Source organism: Meriones unguiculatus, chromosome 6, assembly GCF_030254825.1.
Source record: "Meriones unguiculatus strain TT.TT164.6M chromosome 6, Bangor_MerUng_6.1, whole genome shotgun sequence".
In the NCBI taxonomy this organism is placed as follows: Eukaryota; Metazoa; Chordata; class Mammalia; order Rodentia; family Muridae; genus Meriones; species Meriones unguiculatus.
In genome coordinates this window covers 96256526-96276312 of record NC_083354.1, presented here as the reverse complement: position 1 = coordinate 96276312, position 19787 = coordinate 96256526, and the positions used below count along the sequence as shown (strand labels likewise).

The 19787-nt window shown below is 40.5% G+C and overlaps 1 protein-coding gene across 1 annotated transcript; it reads right to left on the bottom strand.

The window, feature by feature from the left end:
- Positions 1-594: 594 nt before the first annotated feature.
- Positions 595-8483, bottom strand: LOC110553179 (tyrosine-protein phosphatase non-receptor type substrate 1-like). The gene is made up of 2 exons (XM_021644965.1): positions 8135-8483; positions 595-707 (listed from the first exon to the last, which is right to left on the bottom strand). Exons 1-2 carry the CDS (start codon positions 8481-8483, stop codon positions 595-597), a joined length of 462 nt encoding a protein of 153 aa, XP_021500640.1.
- Positions 8484-19787: the final 11304 nt, after the last annotated feature.

The following is a 19787-nucleotide window of genomic DNA, read 5'->3' as shown; positions in this document are numbered from 1 at the left end:
ATCCTAACCAGGGCTCATTTCCTTCACATCAGTCTCTTTGGGCACCTATGTTAATCTTGAACTGAACCATTCTGCAGTATTCACATGCTTCCTGTGAGCTAGGCATGTATCAAAGGTTTCCACAAGATTTTTGATGAGTCTCAGAAATAAGCCATCATCACAGATAATGGTATGGCCCTCCTACTGATCCTGCCTTTTCTATGTTCATCGACACACTGATATCCATCTGGTGCTTTGAATAAGAACCATTCTCAATATGCTAGGATATTTGGATCTTGGTAGTTGTGGGTAGTCTTTGGAAAGATTTAGGTGGTCTAGCCATGCTAAAGGAAGTATGTCTCAGAAAGTGAGCCTTGGGATTGAAAGCTTTTTGCCACTTCCAGTTTGTTCAATCTGCTTCATGATATTTTTTAAGAATGTAAACACTTAACATCTGTCCTGGCTGCCATTTTTCCCCAGCGTGAGGGACTCATATGTCTCTGGAACAGTAAACTGCCAAATAAACCCTTTTCTTCTATAGGTTGTTGTAGTCATAAAGTTTTATCACAGAAACATAAAATTAACGAATGCACCTGCATCCCTTCTAACTTACAGTCAGGCCTTCTGCTTCTTGTACCTGTACACAGCAAAGACCACAATTACCAGCAGCAGTTTGGGTCCACAGAACACAGTTATAAGAACTTTAGCATAATCTTTAGTCTTCAATTCTGAAATTAAAAAGTAGAAGGAACTATTGGAAAGGACACAGGGTCTTCTCTTGTCTCATCTGTGGACCTCTAAGCTCATCAAATCTCTGAGGAGTTTGAATGTGTTTTCTCTACTAATTCAAAGCATACTTTTGAAACAAAAGAGATGGTAATGAGGTTTCTATTTCTCCATTGGCCACAGCTCATGTCTTCAATTTTTCCTTCTAAGAAAAAGTGTGTAAGAATTTGTGGCCAGTGACACATGGCACTTGGTTTTACGAAAAATGTCCTCACAAAGGAGATGAACATTCAAAATGAACCTTCTACAAGGCCTATTAATAGTTTAGAATTTCAGTGAATGAGAGTTTGGCATATTACAGGCCAGATCCAAATTATCTTGAGTCATATTTAGTCTTAATGTCCATGTATGCCATCTTCTATACCTGACTAACATTTCTGTGACAATTAGTTGAATCATTTGGGATGTACAGAGTACATTTTCTTTGGAATGCGTTAACATAGCAGACACAGTTTCAGCCAACATTATTGCTGGATGTCACCACATAACATCTGAAGCATCTGAGATATTTCCCTGCTCTTAATACACCTCTCCCATGTTCTCAGGAATGACTTTCAAGTGTCTTGATCTATGACTTTCTTTCTTCTGTTACTACAACAGCTTTATTAACTTCCACAGTGCACTTTTAGGTTTCTGGCACCTGTGTTCCTGGGAAATGAGAACTGATAATTGGTTCCAGAATGAATTATTTTGTGTCTTCTTTGTACAGAAAATAGTTTTTTTGTCAACTGTGAAATTCTTGGTTTTCAGAATCATATTTTTCAGGGATTATTATTCCCACTTTGCAGGGATAACTGTACACAGGTGGAGGAGGGGTTGCCAGGTTAGTGAGATCAAGAGATGTTCCTCGCTGCTGCTATTTAGGATGATATCTGAGACAGTGTCCCTGAACAGACAGGATAAGTCTCTTAATAGGCCAGGAATTGCTGTAAACAAAAAATACATATAAAAGAGAAAACATATGAGTAAGTGAATTGACACTCTTCCTCATTTAGATAAAAGTCACCCTAAAAGTCTAGATTCTGGGGAATGAAGACAGCCTGGTAAAGTGGCAAACAGCCATATAAAACCACTTGCTGGAAAACATGAGGTAAAGGGAGATAAATGTATAGATAAGAATCTATGAGACAAGACTACATGGTAGGGTTCCTTGACCATCATGTAGCCCATGTCCATGCCAGTACAGATGCCATATGAAATGTTTCCATCATTCAGGAAGAGCTAGATTTAATTTGCAATTAATCAAGCATTAATTATTTTTTAAGAATAGAAACAGACTGGGTGTATATTTCACTGAGTGTGGTGTTTGCCTAACACATGAGAGGCCCTAGACTCACTCTCTAGCACAACCACACCATCAATACAGATAATTTGGTAGCTGATACCTATAATCCTAACACTTGGAATGTGGAAACAAGAGGATCAAAAGTGTGATTTCTTACACTGTCTACTGATTAGTTGTCAATGCCGACTTGCCACAACCTAGAATTGCCTAGGAAGAGCATTACAGCTAAGGAATTTGTTAAATTGAGTTGACCTGTTGGTGGGTCTGTGGAAGATTATCTTAACTGCTAATTGAGATTATAGCAGCACTCTGAATGTGCGTGGCATCAATTCATTAAACCCAGGGCCCCCCAGTGTGTAAGATCAGCAAAGAAAGCTAGTTGAGCATCAGGCAGCAAATGGAAAATATAGGTACAGTTTTTCTCTCTGATCTTGACTGTGGATGTGATGTTTGACTTCCTGCCTGGCTTTCTTTAGGTAAGTTTGAATTGTAAGCTAAACAAAAGCTTTCATCCCTTATGCTTCTTTTGGTCATGATATTTTATCACAGCAACAGAAATGAAACTATAACATTCCAGAATTACAAGCAAACAAGAATAAAATTCTTTTGAGGGAGTTTTAGTAATAAGCAGACACCCAATTTTATACAGCTGATTTGAAATAGGAATTCTATTGCCTCCTCCCATCTCCTCAGTCTGAAAAATTTTTAATGGCCATCCCATTCTCCAGCTCTCTGAGTACCTATGATGTCTTTTATTGGACCTATACTGAAACCACATGTCTTCCTGGGCTAAACCAGCTGTTTCACACCTGTGCTGATATCCACAGGACTACAGAATGGCCTGCCTTTCTTCATCTACGTTAGAGTGTACTCCCTTGTAATTCTAATATGAATTAATGGTCTGAAGAGTACTCTCAAATTGAAGAATTTGAAGTTTAATTAATAGACTGCATGGACTTGGAGATCCCAGCATGAAATATCAGAGGTCCCAGTGTATAAGTGTTTATCTTAAACCACGGACAATAGTTCACACAGAAAGGCAATCATTTTTGCATCAAGCATTGAAATGGATTGCCTCTCATTTCAAGGAAACCAACAAGACCAAAATAAACCAGGAACAAACAGAATGAAAAAAAAAAGTGATATCTTCAGACTAGCAAAAATCACCCAAGCACTAAAACTTCTCACCAAGAGAATTTAAAATTATTAGCTTAAGTCCTAGGAATGCAATTTAACTCTCAGTCATGGCAAATAAATAGGTGAAAAAATTATTCCCTTATTAAGATACTATAACTGAGAAAATAAAAATAAAATACATCCCAGAAGTGGCGCAAACCTGGTACCATTCCTCATTCCATTTACTTTCCTTCTTTGTATGTATATGCCATTATGCCTAATCTGTGCCAAGTCCTGAATTTCAAACTGAGAGCTCAAGAGTCTGCCTCTCCATAGGCGGGCTTCAGGTGAACTTAGTCCAATGTCAAACAGATTACCTTCTGTGGATAAAGCCAGAGGTTAGTTCATTTCCTAGCTGTTAACCTAAAGGGACATAGAAGCAAGCCTGCTGAGCAGACAGAAATACTCTCTGGTCCTTCATGCATGCATATGTGTGGACAATTGAGATGAATGTGGTATACCTGTAGATGTCTCCTGTTGAGTTTCCCATAATTCACCTGTCTTATGAGCAAAGTATTAGAAATATTACACATTGGTACTTGTACATGTGTAATTTCTTCTCAAATGGCCATCCCACCGGGAATGTAAACAAATGTTATGTGAAGGCAAGCTATCTAACCTCTAGCAAACCTGATGACCTTACAGGTTTGAGGGGGCCAGAGCAAGCTGCCATTTATTAGAAATTTCCAGGCATTCTTTCACTGTGCAGATTCCAGTGACTGAAGCTTTGAAGGATTAAGATCAGAGTGCATGTGAGTAGAGAAGTTACACAGTTTAAAGTAAAAGGTTTATCTAATATGCAACAGCTGATTAATTTAAATCCTTATCTTTGTCTAATGTAAATCAGTGTCCATTTTGCAAGACTTTGACCAGCTTGAGCATGACAACTGTGGCTCTGGCAGGCCTTGCCATTCTCTCCCACTCACTTTGCCTTGCTAAATACCTTAAATTACATTCCTAAATGTAGTCACTTTCTCTTCCTGAAGCTGACTGCCAAGGTCCAAATATTGAAGTCCAACACTCAAAAACCCCCTTTAGCTCACCTAACTATCATGCTCAATTAAAACTGAACACCTCATCCTAGCACAGGCTTTCCTATTTGGTCCTTATAAACTGCCATTTACCATGTATTTCTCCTCTCTATATGCGGCAGTCCTTTGTTCTTTAGAACAAATATCCTTCCTCTTCTTTCCTCTGTTCCATCCCCTTCTTGCTAACCTTTATTTCCTGCCTTTATGACTTACTCTCTTCCCTGGGTCCTTTGTGATGAGAACTTGGTCTTATAGTGGTACTTGAGCTGATACTTTCCCTACTACCCTTCCATAAACAAACTGGATTAAAACATCTCCCTAGAAAGATGAAAATGATTCTAGAATCCCATTTATCAAATACTACTTATCACTGCCCTTCTTACAAGTTTTAGAGTCACTTATACTTTTTTTACCATTTTGATTAAGGAAAAGGTATACAAATACAATATGGTATGTCTCTGGGTAGTTGCCACCACTAGCATGAAAATCCTGCCTAGGGAGTAGAGGCTTCTATACCCAGACATGCTCTGCTTTCTTAGTGGCAACTATGTTGGCCAGTGGTTTTTACAGGACAATGGGGGAGGATTTCCTCTGGGGGGGGCGCTAAATATAGAGAACAGATGACCATGAGAACGGAGCAGCACAGAGTTCTTAGTGAAAAAAAGAAATTTCTGTCCCCAGAAATAGTTCTAATGCAAACCTGTGCAATATAGGAAAGATTTGCCCTGAGATTACAGTTGAACAAAGGTCTACCTCGGTAAAACCTTAGTTTAAACCTTGGTTAAAACCTCTGTCTTCGCCTTGAGAAGCATCCCTGGTACATTCCTTTGGCTTAAGAGAGGTGAGCATAGCAGGCTGAACCCTGCTACTCTGAAGCATGAGGATTTGTAATGCCTCAACTTGGTGTCCTAACAGCTCTATCAAGTGAATGATTAAATATGTACTGTTGCCTCAAAGCTTGTATTTGATATTTCATAAGCTGATAGTAGTATGTGAACAACTAAAGGAATGTGGATCTAGGGTTTACTTTTGTTTTCCAGGGAATTCCAAAAATAGCTAGGTAAAGAGACACCTACCTCAGGATAACCCGATTGACACCTAAAGCCTAGAGGGAAAGTGAAAATCCAAGGTCATGTGCCCTCTTAGTAACACAGCTCACATTGGTGAAATACATTCTAGAAGACAGCAGTTTCTCTAAGTATGTTATATGACTTCATTCCTTCATTATAACCAGTTAACATACTGTGTAGCAGGAAGACTGTATCATGAGGCCCCTGCAGAAGGTCTTGTCCTGTTCACTTGTCAGAGAGTAGCTGTGCTGGGATGCATGTTCAGGCATTTACATTCTTTCCTCTCTCCTGCAAACCATTATAATTCTGATGTTCCTAATGATTCTGACATTACCAGCCAAGATTATGTGCATGGTTTCTCCTTCATCAAGAAACACCTACCAGGGACCATGGCTGTCAGCATCACAAAATGGAAAACTGTGGACTCCATAAAGAGTAAGATTGTGCCACTCCATGGCAACCTGATGCCAGACTCTCAGCAGTTCTCTGGGTAGTCATAGCACTCTGGAAAAGTGGGCACAGAAGAGCCTCATTCTACAGAAGAGGAAACTAAGGGTCAGGTTTAATGAGTTATCCAAGGTTTGAAAACCATGATATGCCACTGGTTTTTCTGCATACAGCTGTATCAGGTGATATACAGAGGGCTCAAGCTTTTCTCAGAAGAACTATGTCCATCATCATGCCACAAATGAGAACACTGATGCTGAAAACAGAGATCCTGTCTGCTCTTCCCAGGTACAGCTCAGAGGCCATTTCCTGTGCCCTCACTTCTCTTTCCCTCAAGAAACCAACTGTCACCAGACTGGAGCCCTGCTACTCGCTACTCTACTTTGTCCCTAAGATTCTGACCTGAGGAATTTTGTGCCAGATTCCTGCTCCAGATAGCTCCAGGGAGAAGGAGGCCTTTGTTCCAGGGGCTCCAGTCTCCTGTAGACCCTGAATGGATGCAGGAGGCAGGTCTACTCTGTGTCTGCTGCTCAGAGAATAAACTGTAGGAAAAATAGCACATATGAGGCAGTGTGCTGTAGTCAATCCTTGCCTCTGCTTCACCTGCACATAAGTCAGGTGACCTCTATGAATGTCAGGGTCCTCTTCTCTAAAAGAAAACGTGACTTCCCCCATATAACCCCTGCTTAGCTGAAAATGATATAACAAAGATATAACACTTTGGTATTTTATGCCTCTCCATACAAATATGTCCTTCTTCAACAGTAACCTTAGGAAAAATGATATGGAAAATAAAGCTAGCATCACTGAAAACTTATGGGTTTTATATTACTTGAGTCTCCTGATAGTTGGGGTTGCTTAAACATTGCATTACTTAGAACTTCAGTGTCCTTGTTCATGATATGGAATGATTCAGGAGGAAGTCACTCTTCCTGTTTCTCTCTGTTGAGGGGTTGTGAGAAGACTTGCCACATAAAATTTATGTGGTAAAGCACTAACATCCTTATAATCTAATTTACCCTCAAAGCAGCAGGCCTTCTCCAGAGAACATGTGCCTTATGGCCAAGATGATAACCATAAGAGTTGATCCACTGTGGCCAAAAATTGAAACAAATGAAAAACTCATAGCCTGAGATCTGAAATATGGTATCTCTAGCTGTTTGACTATTATGCTTTGTTTCCACAGGGGAAGAATTCTCACACAGAATATCAGTATGGTTGACATTTTCATATATTTCTGATCACTACTATATATAGAATCTGAGAGTGAGAATAATCTCAAAACCTTGGAGCTGGTGCTGAATGAACATGTTGGCTGAGTTCAAGAAATTCTGACTCAACATCTCTTCTTCACCAAGCTTCTAAGTGAACAAGGTGTCTCTTGCTTGGACAATCAGAAGCAGGCGTGGAATGAGACATGGATTATAGGCCAGATCCCAGCACTGACTGGATATGTGATCATGGACAGGACACAGACATACAGGGATCACATCTCTAACAAGTTTGGGCTGGATTGTGTGACTGTCCCTCATGTTGCAAAGTTCCTGAAATCAAGACCAAGTTAGAAGAATTTATGCTTCTGTCAGGAAATTCAAAGTGTGCACCTGGCTACCTCAGTTGGGCACAGACAATCCTCATTGAACAGCCTCTAGGAGGCAAGCTGACACTGGCCCAGACCTTTAGTGTATGGGAGAGTTGGTCCCTGACACAAAATGTTTTCTGACAGTACCAAGGGTAGCCTGGTGCCAACACCTAAACCAGAGCTAAGAGATTCCACAGAGAATATAGACATACCCAAAATGTTCTCAGTGTGCTGTAACTGGACAGGAAATGAAGAAATCACACCCTTCCTTAGCATCATTTTCTGCTTTGATATGCTTTTTTTGTTGGAAAGGAGGAGACACACATTTTGAGTACAGAGCTCCTGCTTGACAGCTAGAGTAGACATCTAGAGTAGAACCTGGCACAACTGGGTTCCAGGATGTTAGGGCAGAAAGTGAAGACTTCATCGGGTGAAGAAGACACTCTGGATGCAGTAGGACAGGTGTGACCCCATCACTGGACCAGGCAGTCAGCTGTCAGGGTCTTTATCAGCCACTAGGCTGGGACAAATTGAGGAAGGTAAGCTCTGTGGGGCAGGCATACAAGGGCATGGATTTACCCCATTCATCAGAAGGGGAACCTCTGGTAAAGAGCATGTCACCTCCTCTCTTCAGGATCCCTGGACCACAGTTGGGGAAAGTCACTCTATGAACATGAGGGCTCCCTTCCACACTTGTTTCTTACTTGTTCACAGTATCTTGGACACTGTTTTTACCAGTTGGAGAAACCAGGGATGGGTAGGACAATGCAGTACTTACCAAGCACATACAACGTGGTGCCTCCCCCTGACTGAAGCTCTTTCCCAAGCTCTGATGTGTCCTTCTTGAACTTCACACAGTAGTAGGTGCCAGCATCAGCAGGGGTGACGTTACTGATACGGATGGAAAAGTCCAGGTTGTTTCTCTTTGTGACATCGGTTACATTTGTGACTCTGGGGAACTGCTCTCCTGGGAAACTATATATAAGATGCCGACCTTGTCCTGGACCTTTGAACCACCGTATTGGCCCCACAGGGAACAGGGAGGTCATAGTGCAATTCAGAGTGGCTGAATCTCCAGCAGAGACAGAAACTATTTTCTCAGGCTGAATCACCTTCAGCTCCCACATAGCTGCTCCTGCAGGAAACATCAGTTAGTGCTAATCCTGATGGGAACCCACAGGTTTGTGATCAAATTCTGTTCTCAGGAAGGCTCAGCCTGCACGTGATCACAGTTCCCCTTGCTTGTGACTCAACACAGATGAGGAAACTGAATCACAGAAAGATGGAGAACTTGGCACGATTCTGATTGAAGCCCTAATTTTGTTTACAATTCTCTTACTTCATCCAGTACCTGATTCATTTTCTGTGCACACAGCATATGGAACTTCTGTTACAATAATATTGGGTGGGATCATGAGAATCTTTTAGACCAATGAGACATGAACATAAGTGTATAGTGAGTTCTACATTTGATTACAAGTTTCTCATGGTGGGGTTTGCTTTATCAGATGGGATAATAATCCCTTAGACAGATCCCCAAAAATAATATCATGTAACCTAATTAAGAAATAAAACTCACAGACAAAAAACAAGTAAGAGCCCACTTGCTGTGTGAACTCTCTCTTCCTCTTTTCACTCAGTTCAATGCCCAAAGACCCAACCTGCTCACACCCAACACTTACCTACACTACCCATTCCCCACAACTCCACACTTCTTCTATTCAGGTGCACATTCACGACTTAGGGGCAGCCCATGCCAACCAGAAGAGGTAAGAGACCTACTTGCTGTCTGAACCCTCCTACTCCCTCAGACTGGAGCTAATGATACCTTCCCTGGCCACTGCCCCCAATTCCTTCACTGCACCTTCCCCTTCTTAGACAGACATCCACTGCTCAGGTACAGGCCACACAAGCCAGAACAGGGAAAGGCTCCAGGTACCATAGGAACCCTCCACTTTCTCCTCTCAGAGCCTAAAGACCCAAGCTTCTGACACCTGCCTCCTGCTGCCATGCCCCCACGCCTGCACTGGTGTATACCTGCTACTCAAGGAAAGGCCATGCCAGTCAGAAAAACAGAGATCCCTGCTGGTCCACAGCCCAGGATAACAACTAGAAGTCTAGCTCCCAATTCTGACTGAAAGTTGCTGCTGGACCAGAGATCCAGCTGGCTACCAGAAATACAAACCACAAAGACAAGACCAAATTATAACCAGAAAGCAAGGAACAAAACACCCATCCAACAAAAACAAACTCTGAAACAGGCTCCTAGAGTGATCCTTATCCTAAATGCAGAAGCCTAGATACCAGTACAAGAACATGATCAACAACAGCAAGGGCAATACAGACTCACCAGAGCCAGCTATCCTAAAACAGCAATGCCTAGATTGCAACAGAGCTGAAACATAAGAAAATGCCCATCAAACCAACTTTATAAAGAGCACAGTGGTCCTTACAGAGGAAATGAATGGATGAAATGGAATGGATGGAACTACAAAAAAAAAAAAAAAAACTTTTCCTGACTCAGTTAACCCAGATCTAGAAAGACAAAAATAGAATGTACTCACTTTTATATGAATATTTGCTGTAAAAAAATATAATCATGCTGCAATTCAAAGACCCAGATAGGCTGAGTAACAAGAAGGGCTCAAGTGTAGATGCATGGATCTCCCTAGGAAAAGTTAATAGAATAGATATTGTGAGTAGACTGCCAGGACTGAGTGGGTAGGTAAGAAAACAGGAGAGATCAGGTGTGGCATAAATGGAGGGAGAGAACACTGGGAGAGACAACTGGAATTAGGGTGAATTGGGGGGATGGGAGAGATAGAAACCTATCAAATGTAAACTTCCAGGATTCTATGAGGGTGACCCTAGCTATGATTCCTAATAAGAGGATATGGAGCCTGAACCAGCCACATGTGTATAATATGCTTAAAATTTTATGATTGAATAACTCATCAAAATAAGGAAATACAACCTTGGCTTACATTACCAATTAAAATATATTAATATTCTTGTTATTATAAAATGTGTAAAATCTCCTTAATTATTTAAATAGTTTTATGTGTATGGATGTTTGCCTGCAGGGAAGTCTGTGCACCAAATGTATGCATGGTTTTTAACGAAGCAGGAAGAGGATGTCAGGTCTCCTGGATTTGCAGCTATAGATGGTTGTGTTCTACCATGTGGGTGCTGGATATAAATTATGAGATAATAGATTTCTATAAATGTTTTGGCTTGACACAACAGATATTTTTTTTTGTTTTATGCTGCGGAGTTCAGAAGTTCACATTTGTTGAGAGAAGGCAACAAACATGGAGTCACAGAACCCTAATCTCCACGAGGCCAAGTTTCTTTCTTTGCACATGCTGTGGTCACCTAAGGGTATCCTCCATGTCATCTGTCTTTCCATCACTGCACCATTTTGTCAGTAATTCTGACTCCAAAGCTCTGACATTCAGAGCCCTTCTACCTGGACTTTGTGATCTGGAAGGATTGCACCCTACTGTACTCACCTAATATACTACTGGGTAAAGACTATATTCATTTCAATATGAAAAGAGCAAAATGAAAGCATGGAAAACTTTATGAAATTATAGAAAATGAAAAGAATGAAAGTCAAGAGTGTGATTACCAAGATAACACCAGAGAAGAAGTAAGAAGAAGAGAAATAGAGATGAGGAGTTAAGATACAAGGTGACTTAGAAGTTCAATTTACAGGTCTCCAAAGTACTTACACATTTTATAAAAAATACATACAAACATAGAAATGGATACAATATTGTTATTGAATCAGCAGTGCAGGGGCAGTGGGCAAATAAAAAGAAGAAATTAATGATTTTTGAGTAAATGTGAAGGATTGTGCAAAAAAATTGCTTAACATCTTATAACGTTGATAAATACAAAAACAGTAAAGCCTACATGAATGTGCTACAAACTCAGAGAGAATCCCGCCAGCACATTTGTAATCCAACTGACAAAAGCCAAGGGTAGTAAAAGACTGAAAGCAGCCTAGAGCATAATTCATTTCTTTAAACATCCTGAAAAATGATAGGAACATTGCTCATTTCAGAAATATCAACATCCAGGAAGCAGTGAGATGATGTATCTATCAGAAAGAGAAAATACATCCATAATTTAAATAAAACCAAGAATTCCATACATGATAACACTATGGAATCAACATAAAGGAGAAAACATGGTATTCAAGTTAAATATCTCCTCTCATTACAATGGTACCTTCCCTGCAGGAAATGCTAATGGGCTCTTTAGGGATGACATAAAAGTAGCCAGAGAATGAGGGAGTAGTGAAAGAAAAAATAACTTCTTCCTAAGTCGCTAAAAGTATAGCGACTTTTAAATTTTCATAAAGCATTCATTCTGAGCTCAGCACTTCCACTTAGTTTTTGGATAATGGTGGCTCTAATTTTCAACCTGCTGAGAAGTATGGGGGATGGCCATGGAAAACTCAGTCACTGTTAGGTCTCAGACAAGGATATCTGAGGGCAAGACTCAGCTTCCCTAGATAAATGAAGCCAAAAAGAAAATAAATTTTAAGAAACTAAAATTTTGTGTAGAAGTTCCATAATTTCTGTATCCTTTCCTCTGTTGAGAACACTGAAAACCAGAAGATGACAAGGTAGCACGATGCCTTTTAAAGAACAGTGTAATGCTAGCCAAAGTTCCTGGAGGACATCATATTGATTAAAATCCTGGCAAGAAATTTTATAAAAAGGTTGTAAGGAGTCAATGATTCAAGAACATAGATTGTAAAAGTGATATTCCTAAAGACAGCACAAGAATGGGGCTGATGTGCCACAATCTTTGGGTGGTTTAAGTTTTGACATCTGGAAAAGATGGGAGGGCAGAAGCTGAGTTGTTAGTGCAGAAATATGAACGATCTTAGAAAGAAAACCTGGAGCCCATTCCCACCCACTGTGACTCTGAAGTTGTCTGTCTAGAAGTACACTTGAGTGTCTTCTGGAGTGAAATGAGGATCTCATGGACAACATGACCAATCAGGAGATCCTGCCATGATCAATGGATTTAGATGAAGTTCCTATCTTCTCGAAGATCCCTAGGCCCCAAGCCTAGGGTCTGCACTCCCACATCAAGTCTGATATTTCAAGAAATCCTATAGGCTCCACTTCAGCCTATATCCAAAAATTTGACCTCTTTCCTGTTTCTCTTCTGCTACTGTACTGTGCAAGCAGCTCTGTCTCATTAGTTCACATTCAACAACCTCCTTCTATCTGTCCTGAAAGAGTTGTCCCGCATCATTAGAAAAATCTATTTAAAACCCACATTAGGCCAAAGTGCTTAACCTTACACAAAACTAAAGTCCAAGTGAATCAAAGACCTCAACATAAAACTAGATACACTAAATCGCTTAGAAAAAAAAGTGGGGAATGCCCTTGAACTCATTGGCACAGGAGACAATTTCCTGAACAGAATACCAACAGCACAGGCTCTAAGAGCAACAATCAATAAATGGGACCTCATGAAACTGAAAAGCTTCTGTAAAGCAAAGGTGACTGTCCTCAGATGAAAACGACAGCCTACAGATTGGCAACACGACCAAGAAATATGGGTATCTGGCTCTTTTATGAGACTGAAACTCCAACCAAGGACCATGCATGGAGATAACCTAGAACCCCAGCACAGATATTGCCCATGGCAGCTCAGTGTCTAAGTGAGTTTCCCTAGTAAGGGGAACAGGGACTGTCTCTGACATGAACTCAGTGGCTGGCTCTTTGAAGACCTCCACCTGTAGGGTGGGGCAGCCTTACCAGGCCACAGAGGAAGACAATGCAGGCATTCTTGATGAGATCTGATAGGGTAGGGTGAGATGGAAAGGGAAGAGGACCACCTCTATCACTGGAGTGGGGTAGGATAAGGGAGGGAGGGTGAAATTGGAGGGGACTATAGAGCGCTACAGAAAAAGAAAAGCATGGAAAAAAAAGAAAAAATAATAAGAGTTTGATACATTGAATTCTATAAAGGTAAAATGGTAAATGTGGGGAGATATGAAGGTCAATGGCATGTGCCCATGACCCACTTCATCTCTCACAAAGAACTAAATCTGTTGAAAGCTGTATTTTTTAAAATTTTCATTAATTAATGTAGTTATTTACTTTTCATCCCAGTAGGAAATTAAACTGCCTGTTCTCCTCCCAGTCCTTTCCTCTCCCTTCCAGTCCCCTTCTCCTTTGCTGCCCTCCCATTCTTCTCTGATAAGGGGAAAGCTCCCATGGGTATCAGCACTCCTAGGCATACAAAGGAGAATTGGGTGCATCTTCTTCTACTGAGGCTAGACAAGACATCCCATTTTGGGGGCAGGGATTCTTTGAGCCGGAGACAGCCACTATGCCTGCTGTCAGAGGTCCCACATGAGGACCAAGCTGTACATCTGTTAGGTATGTATGCGAGGTTAAATCTGTGTCATGGCTTTTCTCTGGTTGGTGGTACAGTCTCTGTGAGCCCCTAAGGGTCCAGGATAATTGATTTTGTAGGTTTTCATGTGCTGTCCTTGACCTCTCCAGTTCTTTCAATCCTTCCTCCTCCTCTTGATAAGATTTCCTGTACTCTGCCTCATGTTTTATCCAGCTGTACCTTGAGGCAAGCCACCATGGGAGAGGGAAAGAATGCATCAAGGGAGTGACTAGAACCTTGCCTGTCTGGGATGAGAGCACAGAACACTGAAATAAGTATAGTGACAATTGTGAAATTTCCTTTTCAGAGAAGATTTGAGATTCTCAGCTAAGTCCATATTCATGGATATGGGAGAACAAACGGGTGATCATGGGAACATCCAGTCATGACTGGCTTCAGGATATTTAGGGAGACAAGCTAGAGTCTTCACAGCAGCTGGGCTTGAAAGAGACCCCATCAATACTATCTTGTTCATCCCAAGACCCCAAACTATATCAGCTATACATTATCTGAACCAGTGAAGTGTTTCTGACTTCATTCTGGTTGGGTTGTGGAAAGTCAGATAGTCTTTTCCATCCTCATCCTTGAGTCTACAGAAATCCCAGGACACTAGCACAGGGACTGCAGCCTCACTCTACAAATTGACAAGCAGAGCAACAGTGACAACAACATTTAAGTCTTTCCAGTACCTCATAATCCAGTAGAAAATGGTTTCACTATGGAGGAAAATAGATCATGTTGCATAAGAATAAGAGTCAAGTATATTGTATCTCTTTTGTCAAATGCTGTGTTGTTCTCCCTGTGGGTTGTGTTAATGCTAGGATTGAGAACCGGTGGACATGAAGTACCTGTCTCCACTCTGCCTCTAGGCCCTATCTTAGATCCATGGCCTGATCAATAATAGAGTAGGAACACTGTGGCTCTTCTGCTGCTTCTGTCTGTACTGACTGTGGGCTCATGCTATTCCCTGTTTTGTGGACAGGAGCTTCAGGCCCCCTGTTGTCTCAGAGATTGCAATGCCAAAGGCACTTTCCTGCTACTGAGCTTAACCCTTTATATACTAAAGAAATACCATTCTACTAGTGCCAGCACTCTCACTGTTGTGATGCCTACACATTGGGCTTCCCATCCCCTCTGCTGTGTTCAGTCACTGTGATCCTCACCTATGTGAGCTCATGGAGCTCTGATTTGACCATGTAATGAACTGTGGCAAAGTTTTAATTTCAGCTAAACTATACACAGGGTCTTTACCACAGTGCCAGACAGAAAAGAAAACTAACACTGCACTACAGACAATCTTCATGAGAAGGGTTATTTATTATAAAGGACTTTTCATCAGTGTAGCAAAGATAACAGATCACCAGATGCATGAATCTTGAAGCAGAATTCAAAAAAATTAGTAGTCTTCCTGTATACAAAGGACAAAAAAAAAAAAAAAGAAATTACGGAAACAACACCCTTCACAATAGCCACAAAGGACATAAAATACCTTGGTGTGAACCTAACCAAGCAAGTCAAAGACTTGTATGAAAAAAATTTCAAGTCTCTGAGGAAGAATTAGAAGAAGATATCAGAAAATGGAAATATCTCCCATGCTCATGGCTTGGCAGGATTAATATAATAAAAATGGCCATCTTACCAAAAGCAATCTACAGATTCAATGCAATTCCCATCAAATTACCAACACAATTCTTTACAGAACTTGAAAGAAAAATTCTCACTTTAATATGGAACAACAAGAAACCCAGAATTGCTAAAACAATTCTCTACAGTAAAAGATCTTCAAGAGGTATCTCCATCTTTGATCTCAAGCTGTACTATAGAGCAACAATACTAAAAACTGCATGGTACTGGCATAGAAACAGACTGGTGTATCAATGGAATCGAATAGAAGACCCTGACATAAATCCACACACTTATGGACACCTGATTTTTGACAAAGGTGCCAAATCCATTCATTGGAAAAAAGACAGCATCTTCAACAAATGGCGCTGGTCTAACTGGAAGTCTACAGTAGAAAAATGCAAATAGATCCATACTTATCACCCTACACAAAACTAAAGTCCAAGTGGATCAAAGATAAAACTAGACACACTAAACCACTAAGGAAAAGTGGGGAATACCCTTGAACTCATTGGCACAGGAGACAACTTCCTGAACAGAACACCAACAGCACAGGCTCTAAGAGCAACAATCAACAAATGGGACCTCATGAAACTGAAAAGCTTCTGTAAAGCAAAGGATACTGTCCTGAGAACAAAACGACAGTCTACAGATTGGGAAAAGATCACACCAAACCTATATCTGACAGAGGGCTAATATCCAGTATATATAAAGAACTAAAGAAGTTAAACAGCAAAAAATCAAGTAATCCAGTTAAAAAATGGGGTACAGATCTAAACAGAGAATTCTCTGCAGAGGAATATTGAATGGCAGAGAAACACTTAAAGAAATGCTCAACCTCATTAGCCATCAGGGAAATGCAAATCAAAACAACCTTAAGATTTCACCTTACACCCATCAGAATGGCTAAGATCAAAAACTCAAGAGACAACACATGCTGGAGAGGTTGTGGAGAAAGGGGAATGCTCCTCCACTGCTGGTGGGAATGTAAACTTGTACAACCACTCTGGAAAGCAATCTGGTGCTTTCTCAGACAACTAGGAAAAGCGCTTCCTCAAGATTCAGATATACCACTCCTAGACATATATCCAAAAGATTCTCAAGTACACAATAAGGACATTTGCTCAACCATGTTTGTAGCAGCCTGATTTGTAATAGCCAGAAGCTAGAAACAGCCCAGATGCCCCTCAATGGAGGAATAGATGCACAAATTGTGGTATATATACACAATGGAATATTACTCAGCAATAAAAAACAAGGAAATCATGAAATTTGCAGGTAAATGGTGGGATCTGGAAAAGATCATCCTGAGTAAGCTATCCCAGAAGCAGAAAGATGCATAGGGTATATACTCACTCATATAGACATATAATACAGGATAAACCTACTAAAATCTGTACACCTAAAGATACTAATCAAGAAGGAGGACTCTTTCTAAAATGCTCAATTCCTATCCAGAAAGGCAATGAGGCTGGATGTCAGAAGAAGGAGAAAAGAGGGAACAAGTCAGGAGCCTGACACAGAGGACCTCTGAAAAGCTCTGCCCTGCAGACTATCAATGTATATACTGAGACTTATGGGCAACCTTTGGGCAGAGTGCAGGGAATCTTAGGAAAGAAGTGGGAAACAGTAAGATCTGGAGAGGACAGGAACTCCATAACGAGAGCAACAGAACCAAAAATATCGCAGGAGTCTTTCCTGAGACTGCTATTCCAACCAAGAACTATGCATGGAGATAACCTAAGACCCCTGCACAGATGTAGCCCATGGCAGTTCAGTATCCAAGTGGGTTCCATTGTGATAAGAACAGGGACTGTCTCTGACATGAACTGGTTGGCCTACTCTTTAATTACTTCCCCTTGAGGGGAAGCATTACCAGGCCACAGAAGAAGACAAGGCAGCCACTTCTGATGAGACCTAATTGACTAGGATCAGAAGGAAGGAAAAGAAGAACTCCCCTATCAGTGGACTTGGGGAGGGGCATGCAGGCAGAGGGTGGAGGAGGGGAGGGATTGGGACAGGAGGAGGGAGGGAACCATGGGTGGGGTGGTGGTTTATTAGTAAAGTGTAACTAATAAAGAAAAATAAAAATTAAAAAAGTGGGTTATATAAGCCATCTTTCCTATTTGTAAATACTCATCAATTTTTCTAATATTGTTTGTTTTTTTGTTAAAGGTGTTTTTGCTTGTTAAATCTTGGCAGACTCATCTTGTGCCATGCTTTTTCAAAAGGATTGTCAGTAGATATTACCTGAGTCGGAGGTAGTTAATATAACAAAAAACAAGGAGACAGAAAGAATGAGAATCCAGGGTCCAGCATAAGCTTAGAGTCATGTGCGAACAGTCTCACTCTGATCTGTTGAAGTATAGCTAATTTGCAGACTCATGACTAAGTGATGCATGCTTACTATTGAATGCTATTACAATGTCAGTTTTGTAAACAGAAGTATTGATATGTGACATATTAGGCATTGAGCTCTGCCTTACATATTTTTTACTAATTTATATTATTTTTATTTTATGCACATTGGTGTTTTTAAATTTCAGTTTATTTACTTTACATCCCAAGTGTGCTACCTCCCTCCTCTCCTCCTAGTTCCCCCTTCCTATACTTCCTCCTTTCCCTCTCGACTTCATCCCTGCCCCCCCCCCAAAAAAAAATAGGACAGCTTCCGTATATCAACCCTACCCAGTAAATCAAGTCACATCCAGACTGAGAATATCCTCATTTCCTGAGGTCATGCAAGGCATCCTGCAGGGGGAAGTGATCCAAAAGCAGGCAATAGAGTGAGAGGAAGACCCCCCCATCAGTTGTCTGGGAAAAGAGCATGGGGGGAGAAGAAGAAGGGAGAGTGGGATTGGGAGGAGCCAAGGAAGGTGCTACACCTGGGATACAAAGTGAATAAATTATAATAAATTTTAAAAATTTTTATAAATTTAAAAACAAGAAAACAAAGAATATTGTAGAAGATGAAAAGATCTCCCATGCTCCTGGATCACTAGGATTAACACAGTTAAAATGGCCATCCTGCCAAAAGCCACCTACAGACTCAATTCCTTATATCTTAAGGCATCATGACTATCTTTCCTAGTGGTTTACATTGGCATAGGGTGATAATGCCTATGCCTCACAAGTTTCGACCTATTCCTAGCCCAGGCCTCAAGACTAGAGATTCACCTAAAGCTTTCTAGTTAAGATCTTCAAGTAACTTCTGGTAAGTCAGTTAAAGCATAACTTTTTTTTTAAAGAAAACTCTACAATTCCATGAAAGTTGTAAATGTTGACTATTTTTTTTTACACAATTTGTTACCTCAATCAATGTGCCTGAAAATCTTGAAAACATTCACAAATTTTTCTTCTGTTTCTTTACATAATTTTTTTCATCAAACACAAGTGGGTACTTAGAAAGCTTGCACCAAGACAGAGCCCAGATAAAGAAGGGTTTTACATGATTTCATCAGAATAGGAACATTGCTCATTGCTGATTGTTTACTGCATGAGAACCAGTTTCCAGGACATTTTTGCTTCTGTCGTTCTTAAGGAACAGCTTCTAGAATGCTGTGCTTGACAAATGTACTGTAGTCTCACTCTTCTCAAACATAATTTGCCTTTAGAATCACTTCCTTATCCCATGTTTCTGCAGTAGCACAGCATTCACTCTAATTTGAAGACTCGGGAATGGGTATACAGTAGTGTCAACATAATGACTGAAATGATATTTTGAAGAAGGCAAATGGTAGCTTCCTCAACCCCCAGAGAGTCAGAGCATATTTCTAAAGATGTCATGATTTATAGATATACCTTTAAAGATGTTGATTTTTACAACAATAAGATCCTGAAAACTGGGCTAGGTTTTAATCTGTAGGATACTTAGAAGACACCCAGAGCCCTGAAATACTAACAAACATCAGAATGGATAACAGTTGAAGAACTATTATGTTATTTACACTACATCTTTATGTTAAGTAAATCTAGGAGGAAGATATAACTGCCCAAAGATAGAGACAGCAACTTAAGCAAAAAATTATTCCTCCACCTCAGGAAAAATGCAAGCAAAGATGGTGAGTTACTGTGTGGATGTGCTGTGGATATTTAAGCTTTCTTGTAATTCTTACACTGATGATATCTGTGTTTCTTTTCACTTACGTTTTCAATGCAGGCATTTACAATTGGGAGTTCTAACCTTAGTCTACAACAATGAAATCTGTATAACTAAGTTCAAGAATTATTTTCACAATATTCAGTGTTGAATACTCCCAAGAAGAGGAGAGTTAAGGTCTTGTTCCAATGAAATGGGGTTTTCAAATAAGGGGAATGTTGCCCTGCAGACCTTCAAGGAGAGCTGTCTTCAGAAAGAAAATGGCACAGATATATTTGCC

What these genes read in the sequence shown, in the direction of transcription:
- LOC110553179 (XM_021644965.1), bottom strand. Translation starts at nt 8,483, where the DNA reads ATGTGGGAGCTGAAGGTGATTCAGCCTGAGAAAATAGTTTCTGTCTCT. An exon ending in CACCACGTTGTATGTGCTTG is followed by an intron (nt 708 to 8,134) that starts GTAAGTACTGCA and finishes TTTTAATTTCAG; the next exon opens with AATTGAAGACTAAAGATTAT.